This window comes from Empidonax traillii, unplaced genomic scaffold (assembly GCF_003031625.1).
Source record: "Empidonax traillii isolate 1590-97213 ecotype Southwest subspecies unplaced genomic scaffold, ASM303162v1 scaffold448:size1359114, whole genome shotgun sequence".
Classification (NCBI taxonomy): domain Eukaryota; kingdom Metazoa; phylum Chordata; class Aves; order Passeriformes; family Tyrannidae; genus Empidonax; species Empidonax traillii.
Genome location: NW_020955641.1, coordinates 868,784 through 878,861, shown reverse-complemented (window position 1 = coordinate 878,861; position 10,078 = coordinate 868,784). Strand labels below are relative to the sequence as shown.

Genomic DNA, 10,078 nt, shown 5'->3' with positions numbered 1-10,078 from the left:
GTGCGGCCCGCCCGCCAATCAGCGCGCAGCCCCGTTCGAGCCGTCCAATCACGGCCCGCCGGGGATGCGGCTCCCACGGTAACGGCCGGTGGCTGCTGATTGACCGCCGGGCTCCGACGCACCGCGCCGTGATTGGCCACTGCTCACCGAGGGGCGGGGCCGCGAGTCCCGCAGGCCCTTAAAGGGCCACACGCCCCTCCCCGGTGCCCAGGAGGCGGCGAGGTGGGTGCGAAGCGGTTTTATTGGGAAGGTGGGGGGAAAAAGGTGTGCTCGAGGTGGGGGGCGAGGCCTCAGGGTTCGGGGGGGTCCTCGGGGGGCGGCGCGTCCCCCCCGCGGCGAAGCGTCTCCATGTGTTTCTGCATCTTCTCCGTCATCCAGGCTGGTGGGATGAAGGGCTTCAGCTCCTCCAGCCGCAGGTCCACCGAGTCCCTTGAGAGGGAAGGGGGTGAGGCAGAGGGACCCTAAACCCACCATGGGACCCAACCAGTACCAAGCCCAAACCTACCAAACCCACCATAGCACCTGCTATATATGGACCAACCAGAACCAGCACTGTGCCCAAACCTACTGTAGACCCCCAAACAGCACCAAGCCCCCCAACCCTTGACACCAAGCCTCCCCCACTGGCATGGAATAGGGTTCATCCATCCTGGGGTTCCCATGCAGTGAGGGAGAGGATAGTGGGGGCCCCCAGGGAAGGAGCCCCAGGCACAGCAGCATCTCTGCTTTGGTCCTCACCTGTAATCCTCACTGGCAGCCAAATCCCGAATGTCCTCTTCGATGAGGAGATAGGCCTGTGGCACAAGGTGGGGGACACCTCAGGGCACCCGCGAGGGGTGGCTGGGGCAGCACCTCCCCCCTCACCCCTGGCCAGCGCTGTCTGATCCAGCTGTGCCCCCCAGGGGCAGGGGATGGACCCCGGGGGCAGCTGTGCCCCCGTGCCCTGCCTGACCTCGTGCCGCAGCCGCCTGTGCCGCGGCTCCTCTGCCCGTGCTGGCCCTGCGGCGGGCCCTGAGCCCGGCCGTACTCACCATCTTGCCCCCAGTGGCCCTCATGTGCTGCTGCTCTGCCAGCCAGTGCTTATCCTGCGGGTCGGCCGCGTACTGCAATAAAGCAGCGAGGACCGAGCTGAGCACGGGTGGACAGACCCTCGGCTCAGGCCTCCCCGTCCTGCGGGACGCTGTGCCCCCCACGCGCTGCCCGCTGGGGGAGCGCTCGGCTCCGCTCCACCTGCCCCGCTCCAGCCTCAGCCCCGGCTCCAGCAAAACCCACCGCGTCGGCTCCCGTTCCATGTGCTAGCCAAGACCTCGGGAATGTGATTCGAGATAACAAACGAGGGCAAGGGGGAGGGAGTGAACAAGCGAGCCGGAGCGCATGTGCCCCCGGTTCCCATGGGAAACTGCCCGGCCGCGGCGTCTGACCTTAAAGAGGTGGGGATGCTTGATGTAGAGCCGCCCTCTTGTTCCTCCCATCCCGAGAGCTCTGCAAGAGGAAGACGAGGGGTGTCAGGGCTGCTGGGAGGGTGGCTGCAGCGGCATGGGGACACCCCTCTCCTCCCCAAGCCCTTCCTACTGCTTTGGAGGCAGAGAAGCGAAGTGACGGGAGGAGTGTCACGGGCTCCTGCCTGGGGACACCACCCTCCATCGACAGGGCCGTTCCTTACTTGTTTGCTCGAGATCCCAGCACAAAGGTTGTGGTTTCAGTCAGTCGGGATGGATCCCACTACAGAGCAATTGGAAAAGGGGCAGCATTAGAAATGAAGCTGGTCCCGGCCACGCTCCACGAGCCTCAGCTCTCTGACAGGGAACCTCAGAGCTGCCCCCGGCCTGAGAGGGAGGGAGCTGGCCACAGACCTCCAGCCTTCCGCAGGGCAAAGACGTTACATTCCATTCTGGGCTGATCTGAGTAGTTTCCCTTGTGGGAAACACTTGTGGGACTGTCCTGGCTACTCCTGCTCTCCCCAGGTCTCCCTCAGCAGCACCACACTGCACAGCTACAGGCTACGGTGCCTGGGGAGACCAGCAAAGGCCTCCGGGCACTTCGCTCCTCGTCTTGCCCCCTCCCACCACCCCAGGGCCCCGTCGGGGCAGAGCACAGCCTGCATTGTCCTGTGCTCCTGCAGCTGCAGGCAGGAGCAAAGGGGAGGAGAGGGGGAGCCCAGCAGTGTTGGCCAGCCAATACCTTTGGTCCATCCCTTCTCACAGGCTCAGAGACTTTGAGCTTCCACCTGAGGGGAGGAAAAATGGGGTAAGAACGAGGCCCTGCAGAACCAGCACAGTCACCACCAGCAGCAGGGAGTGAGCCCCGGCCCTTCCAGATCCACCCTTGTTCACACCTTCCATTCCCCCGCGGCGTCCAGCTCTGGACCCTCAGCTTTGATGCATGTTCTCCTCTCCAGATCTCACCCCTCCCGTGCCTCACTGCTCGCTCTGAATGGTCCATCTGGATCTTTTCACCCTTTTGGGCCTCTTTAAAACCTTTTCCTTGAAGGTCTTGGCCTTCTGGAGGGGCACACCTCAATCTAAGACCCCTCCCTGCCCCCAGAACTCCCATCACCTCTCCGCAGGAGAGGAGGAGATTATGGGGTTTCTGTGCCTCCCCCATATGGGCAGCCTCGTTCCCCCTGCCCTCCCCAAGCAGGGGTTCTAGCTCAGGACTCGTACTCACGCTGCCATGCCCGAGACCCCGCGGTCGTTCGACAGGCTCTGTCCTGGAGGCCGCCCCTTTCTCTGCATGGAAGAAACCCTTCTGTGACTCGGCTGTGCTGGCTCAGGGAACCCTCTCAGTGACTCTCCCCATCCCAGAGAAGCTGCTCCTTTTGTCACGGGCAGAAATGCTCCCTGGCACCAGAGCAAGCACCTCCCAGGCCTCACAAAAGCTGCCTGTGCACCTGCACGCACTCATACGGTGGGAATGGCCAGGAAGGAGGACCAGACTTGCCCAAACATAAAATCTCTGGCGCAGAAAACCCTCACACCTTTTTGGGAACGGGACTCCCTCGACGGCTCAGCTCCTCATCCATCTGTCGGGCACGCTGGAAGAGGAAGGGCAGGGGGATGAGAAGGGCCCTTCTCACCTCCTGGTCGTGTGGGGCCCCCTGCATCCCAAAAGCCAGGTAAACGCTGACCCCCTCTCCTCTGCAGGTAAACACTGATCCCAGCCCACGATGGTCAGCAGCACCACACCATAAGAAGCAGCACCTGCACCTGAGCTTTTCCTTGCCCTATATTCCCTTCCAGCCCAACATCCCCTGCTCTGCCTCTGCTTTACTGTGCTGGAGGACAAGAAGAGGCAGAGAAAAAAAGGGATTCCAACCCTTCTCTTCCTCCCAGCTCTTACAAGTCATTTAAGCCTCTGGGTACAATCACAAAGTTTACCTTCGTCCCTGCCTGCTCATGGGGAAACCTGGGAACCACTTTTTTGCCATCGGAGAACAGCAGTTTGGCCTGCAAGAAGAGAAAGAAGGTTCCAGGGATTCTGGGCTCAGAGGGGGCCCCATCTCCATGTATCTGCCTGAAAGCCCTGCACCAGCTCTGCTTTTGGAGCGCTACTAGGCCGTGTTCCACAGATGACCAGATGCAAAAGCACAATCTGAGCATCGTAACTCTGGTCAACTGGCAAAAAAGCAAGACGTGAAAGGAAAAAATCCTCCCCCACACCACCAGGACCCTCTGTTGGTTGCTGGGGGCTGGTCTCTGTGGGATGTCTAGCTGCGTGCCATGTTCTGACAGCAGCAGTGAAAAGTGGTAGCATGAGCTGACCACTGCCCTCTTCCCAGTGAGAATGAATCCCAGCACAGCAGCCACACAGGGGCTGTGGATGTCCCCTCACAGTGACAGCAAAGCTGTTAAGAAGGACACATCCTGGTCAGGCTGCTCTGCTCAGTCAGGTGCCCAAGGAACCCCTCGCCAGCACCCACCTGCTCCAGGCAGCTCCGACAGGTCTCCTGGATGAGCTGCTCCGGGTCCACCTCCTCCCCAACATTATCACGCACATTGATTGCTGCTGTCTGGAAAAACTGGAGAGGAGAAGGCAGGAGAGGGTGAGAGCCTGTGCAGCCGGGCAGTGTCGGGGCAGGCGCAGGCCCCAGCTCGCACCGACTGGTGGGACAGCCTCGGTGACAGCCCAGGTGTCCCCACACACCTTCACGTCCCCACCACCGTGCCCAGCACTCACCTTCATGTACTTGTTGAAGACGGCCCGGATCTCCTCGTTGATGCTGGGCTGCAGCACGGCGCGCAGCAGGTCCATGGACACGCTCGGGTCCGTGAAGCTGCGGGTGGAGGGGTCAGGCGAGGGGTGTGGGACCCTCCCTGCCCCTGCCCGGTCTAACCGAGATCTTCCCCCCAGACCGGTGCCCGGCCCAGTCCCGCTGTCCCACCCTTCCCCTCACCCCGCCGCCTGCCCTGCCCGCCCACCCCGCCCTACCTGGTGGTCATCTGGGAGCGCCGCCCGCGCCGCTGAACCTGCCGGTGCTTGATCATGATGTTCCACGGGCTCTGCGGGACACAACGCGTCAGCCGCGGCCCCGCCGCCCCCGGCCCGGCCCGGCCCGGCCCGGCCCCCTCCTCACCGTGCCCACCAGCTGCTCCTCGGCATCGCCAGGGCCCTCCTCGCCCGGCGGCCCCGGCTGCTGCTCCGCGTCGCGGGCGGCGCCCATGGCCCCGCTCCCGGCTCCGGCTGCGAGCGCCGGATGCGCGGGGATCCCGCGCTACATCATCGGGCCCCGACGGATGTGACGGCGCTGCCGCGGCAGCGGAGCCGGTCCCAGCTCCAAGCCCTCATTTCCCAAAGCCCTAAACTTGCCCTGTCCCACCCTGAACGGGACCTGTGGAGCTGGTGGAGCTGGTCACGCGTGGCCCCTGCCCCTGAGAGCCGAGTACCTGAAGCTGCAGGAGAGTGAATGCTGCTCCCTCCGTGATCTTTGTGCTCCTTGTGTAATTTCCCGCCTCTCATCTTTCTGGAAACTCATTGTTTCTCTGAGCAAACACCCCAAACCAGCATTTCCTCATCTTGTTTAACGTGTGCAGAATAGTCAAAACAACTTGTCTGTCGTTTTCTAGATCATCTTACCTCCTGTCATGGTTGGCGAGAAGCTTTTGTGTTGGGTCAACTGAATATCAATTTGTGTTAAAATCAGCGAGAAGCTTTTCTGTTGGGTCAGCTGGATATCAGTTTCCATTAAAAGGCATTTGCTGTTTTGCTGGTCATGTTTTTCCTTCTTCCAAGATGATCTGGTGAGATAAACGAAGCAAAGGGGGATTTCCCAGAGTGCAGGATGCCAAGGCTGCTCAGGGTCTTGCTGTGCAGAGCAGAGCTGTGTTCCAGCAGCCATCTCCGGGTGCTGTCCCTGTCCTTGGAAAGGGTGTCTTGTGGAAAGGGTGAAATGGGCTGCCCAGGGAGGTGGTGGAGTCACCATCCCTGGAGGGGTTTAAGAAAAGACTGGATGTGGCACTGGATGTTGTTCCCGAGAGGAAGGAGGAGCTGCCGGGTGAGCACAGGGACGGCGGCAGTCCCGGGGTTGGTAGGAGCCCTGTGATCCCTCAGGTTGTTCCAGATGGTTTTCCAGGTGCGTGGAAGGGAGTCGGCAGTGTGTCCTGCTGGGCAGGGATTACCGGCCACAGCAACACACGATAAGCACCGGGCCGTCGGGTTCTGCCGTGACGTGTGGAGCACCGGATCTCCGGTGGACGTGGGTTCCTCCTCACAGAGGAACTGCATCCGCCTTGAGTCATGGCAGGAGAAGGATGAGCCTGTAGTTAAAGCATTTTTTTGCCAGCACTTGCTTGGAGTCATAGAAATAACGTCGAGCTCAAACCAATTAATTTCACTCACCCCACAGTTGCAGATTTAAAGCCTGTCTTTTGAGCCAGCAAGCCTGACCCACTCATGCTTGGTGCTGATGCGTCCTGGGCAGACCAGTCTTTAAGTTCTCCTATCTTATTCATTACATTTTGGTTTGTGTGTAATTCAGGAAGAGATAATTAAATAGGGAAGGAAAAAACTGCAAAATCAGATTCCAACTAGCACTCTTGGGGGACTAGAGAATAACTTAGTGTAAATGGTTAGTGTTGACAGAATTGAAACTTAGTTAAGCTTAATCTGCTCTCTCAAACGTACTAAAAACTCTGGGCTACAGGGGGCTGCCTTGTGATAACGGGGCACTTGGGGAGGCCACAAAGCAGAAGGACCGTGGGGCCAGGGGACAGTGTTAACTTGCTGAGATTTTCAGCTCGCTCATTTGGGTGCCCAGACTTGGCGACTGACAGTAAGGACACTGAAAGAGCTGGAGCTCCGGGTGCTGCTGCCAGGTGGGTGCTTTTGCCCTGTGCTTGTTGTCTGGGATGGCAGGGCCAGGTGGACTCCTGCCTGAGGCAGAGCCCAGCATGGGGGCAGAGCCTGGTTTGGGGCCACTGCTATTGACAAAGGTCATGGTGGGGATTCCTCCTGAGAGTAGCAGTGAAGAATCTGCCTCTGTGCAGTCCTGGTTTCTCCTTCCCACCTCCAGTCCCTGCGCTGTCCTACTCGGCAGGCAGCCAGCTCTGGATCCTGCTCCAGCCTTGGCTGTGGGTGGAGAGAGGCAGCTGGAGTTGCTCTCCAGTAAACAGAGTTACAGCCACATGTGGGAGGTTCCTGAAGTCACCTGTGAGCTGCCTCCTCCCATTCCTGGACCCGGGCTGCCTGCGAGGCACTTTAAATTGCCACCTGGCACAGCCCTGGACATAGACTTGGGCAGCAGGATGGCACGAGGCACCCTCCTGCTGGGGCTCCTTGCCCTGTGGGCAGAGCTGCAGGCAGCACCCATTGCAGGCAAGTACGGGAAGGTGGGAACCCCGGGCCTCTCGGGGGCTTAAGAATATTTTTCTTTATTCTCATAGAATTGCAGAATGGTTTGGGTTGGAAGGGACCAAAGCACTGGAGGTGCTTTGCAGGTGCCAAGTTGCTGCCTGTGAGAGCCAGGGAAGCTTTGTGGGAGCGGGATGGGATGAGCCCAGGCATGTAGGGCTCGCTGCAGTGCCAGGGTGGGCTGTGGCACAGCGTCATCTCTCCCTGCCTCCCAGATGCAGCTGGAGGCACAGGTGGGTGCTGGCCCCGGGGCAGAGGTGCCCAGGAGGGCCCCTCAGGCACTGGTCCCACCACAACTCTGCCATGTGCTGGGAAGCACCAGCATGGCCCTTGGGCTGAGCCATCCTGGCTGTGAGGGCGGCAACTGTCGGGCAGAGCCCTGAAAACCCCCCAGGAGAAGGTACAGAGGGGAAGGCAGCCACAAACCAGGCTGCTGGGTGGGAGGGCAGCACAGCAGGGCTGACACTGCTGCTTTCTCCTTCCTCCAGAGTTCCATGGAGCAGCTCCAGCTGGGTGGCCACCACCAGGGGAGCCCATAAGGGCTCTGCTGGGTGAGAGCCATGTGCCTGGGGAAGAGGCCAGCGAGGTGCCTGATCCACAGCCTGGCAAGGTGGTCTCATGTGGGAAGCAGGAGTTGTGTGCGGAGCAGGCGGGTAAGGACCAGCTCCTGCATGGGTCTGTGCCGGCAGCTGCTGCAGATCCTGCGCTGGGGAAGCTGGACACAGGGAAGAAACCCAGTTCAGGGGATAAACCAGCATGTGGGGGAAAGACTGAGACTAGAGAAAAACCGGAGGTTGTGGCAAAACCAGAGACTGGAGAAAAGCCAGTGGCTGGTGGGCAGCCAGAATCTGGAGAGAAAAAGGTGCTGGGGGAGGAGAAGCCAGAGAGTGAGGGAAAGCCTGGGGCAGGAGAGAAGCCTGGATCCAAGCAGGATGACAGCAAGGAGGGTGATGTCAATGATCACCATGACGGTGATGACAAGGGTGATGATGGTGACAGTGACAATGATGGTGACAAGGACCGTGGTGACAATGGTAATGATGGTGATAAAAATGAGCTTCATGATGGCAATGACAATGATGATAGTGACAACGACGGCGGTGATGACGGTGATGATGATGACGATTCCAATAGCAATGAAAATGGTGATGATGGCAACAGTGACCGTTACAATGACAGTGATGATGATGATGATGATGATGATGATGATGATGATGGTGATGATGGCGATGATGATGACAACTCCAGAAGCAATGAAAATGGTGACTCCAGCAGCAATGAAACGGACCATTCTAACAGCAATGAAAATAGTGATGATAGCAACAGTGACCCTTACAATGACAGTGATGATGATGGTGACGATGGTGACGATGGTGACAATTCCAGTAGCAGTGAAAATGGTGACTCCAACAGCAGTGAAACTGATAACTTCAGTAGCTATGAAAATGGTGCTGATAACGGGGATGGGTATTTTAGATTGTAAGGGTATCATTGCCCAGGGATTTCCAGGGATTTCTGGGTCCTTCTTTCGTGGCACACAGCTGGGGCTAGCAGATTTTGTGACTGATCTGTGCCAGTAAATGTATCTGAGGGAGATGACAGCTTAGTGTCAAAACTTTCTTTAACAGTTTGGCAACACAGATGGGACACTCAGTCACTTGCCCATTTCAGTCCTTCTGAACTCCAAACATTCAAATTCCCACGTGGGTATGGCCCTTCAGCTCAAATGCCAGCCCTAACCCTGACAGAAATCAGGAGGCTGAAGTGTGTGTGCAGTGTGTGTGCTCTGTGCAGCACTTGCACTCACTGACTCAACCATCACTAATGTACCACAACACCCAACTTCAGCTGCAGCACAAAATGGGATTTTTGCAGCCACACGCCCATGGGTGTGTTCTTTATGACCCCATTATAAGAGGAGGATAAAAAGAAATTTGCATTTCCTTGGGAAGGAACGATATTCCATTAGCAAACTACCATAGGGGTATAAACATTCGCTAAATGTTTACAGTAATGCCCCTGGGAAGAAACCCAAGTCAGGGAAAAAAACAGCGTGTGAGGGAAGATTGAGATTAAGGAAAAGCAAAGCTGGAGCTCTGGCATCTGCTCCTGCCCAGCATGGGCTTGGCAGGGCCCCCTGCATGCCTCTGTCCCCCACGGGAGACCCCCCTGGACAGCCCCAGCCGGGCACCTGCCAGGGACCTGCAGAGCATCTCTGGCAAGGGAAACATCCTCGTGATCATCCCACCTCCCTGAGGCTCACTGGGGTGAGCTGCTCCATGCCCAAGGCCCCCAGCATCCTCCAAAAGCAGCTGCCATGGCAGAGCTTGACCATGAGCCACAAGGACAGGGACCTCATCCCTCCCATGGGGGCTGAAGAACCCACAGAGGCCGGCAGGGCCTTGCCAGGAGACAGAAACAGCAGGAGCCAGACAGGGTTCATCGCAGACTGGGTTTACTGGGAGGTGAGGGGCTGCCAGCCCCATGGTCAGCACAGAGCTGAGGGCGAGGGGATGGAGGTGGGATCAGGGTGCTGAGTGGTTATCCAGCAGCTGATGGAGCCCTCCATGGCCGGCTGTCCGGCTGTCCAGCTGTTGTCTGTCTGTCTGGGGCAGGTTGGCTGCACGCTCTGGGTCCTCAGTCCAGGTCCAGATGGGGGTTAGGTGAATTCTGGGGAGAGACAGGAATCTGTGTCCAAGCCCTCACTTTGTAGCATGTCAGGGCACAGCTGTCGGCCCCACAGTGGGGCCCTGGGGCTGAGGGCTCCAGAGACCCCGGACACCCTTCCCAGGGAGCTGTGGGGGGTTTGCCTGTCACTTCTGCAGCATGCAAGGATGTGAGGGGGGCAGCACTGCTGTGCAGGATGCTGTACCCCAGCCACAGCCACTCTGGCCCCTGTGCCCATGGCCACACACCCTCCTGCAGTGCTGTCCCACTGCTCCAACATCTCCCTGTGCCCACCCATGCCCACCTGTGCTCACCTGCAGACACCAGCCGGGCCCAGAGGCAGCAGAACCCCAAGAGCAGGAGCAGCGACAGCAGCCGCATGGCATGGATGGGCAGAGTGGGGGCTGCCTCTCTGGGCACAGGCAGGGTTTTAAATCCTCCTGGGGCAGAAGGTTCGTCCCCACGACCTGGCCAGTGCCCCAGCACCTGACGTGCTCCATCCAAGCGTGAACACCCCCCAGTCCCCTCCCTCCTGCTGCTGGACGAGCCTCAGGGGAGGCACAAA

The 10,078-nt window shown here is 59.0% G+C and overlaps 1 protein-coding gene across 2 annotated transcripts; it reads right to left on the bottom strand.

The window, feature by feature from the left end:
• Positions 1-238: 238 nt before the first annotated feature.
• On the bottom strand, positions 239-4,714 carry DNTTIP1 (deoxynucleotidyltransferase terminal interacting protein 1). 2 transcript variants are annotated; one of them, XM_027895075.1, is made up of 13 exons: positions 4,574-4,708; positions 4,429-4,499; positions 4,177-4,273; positions 3,920-4,018; positions 3,378-3,446; positions 2,978-3,034; positions 2,668-2,729; positions 2,182-2,227; positions 1,664-1,722; positions 1,422-1,482; positions 1,032-1,103; positions 739-794; positions 258-429 (listed from the first exon to the last, which is right to left on the bottom strand). In XM_027895075.1, the coding sequence occupies exons 1-13, from the start codon at positions 4,658-4,660 to the stop codon at positions 291-293; spliced, it is 975 nt and encodes a 324-aa protein (XP_027750876.1). In that variant the 5' UTR covers positions 4,661-4,708; the 3' UTR covers positions 258-290. The 2 variants fall into 2 exon arrangements, with proteins under 2 accessions (XP_027750877.1, XP_027750876.1); XM_027895076.1 differs by lacking the exon at positions 1,032-1,103 and having other exon boundaries at positions 239-429; positions 4,574-4,714.
• Between the last annotated feature and the right edge of the window lie 5,364 nt (positions 4,715-10,078).

Bases quoted from the DNA above. Each gene is read 5' to 3' on its own strand.
- DNTTIP1 (XM_027895075.1), bottom strand. From the start codon at position 4,660: ATGGGCGCCGCCCGCGACGCGGAGCAGCAGCCGGGGCCGCCGGGCGAG. The intron at 4,019-4,176 runs GTGAGTGCTGGG...TCTCCTCTCCAG, and splicing joins TCTTCAACAAGTACATGAAG to TTTTTCCAGACAGCAGCAAT. The intron at 430-738 runs GTGAGGACCAAA...TTCCCTCTCAAG, and splicing joins GCTGCCAGTGAGGATTACAG to GGACTCGGTGGACCTGCGGC.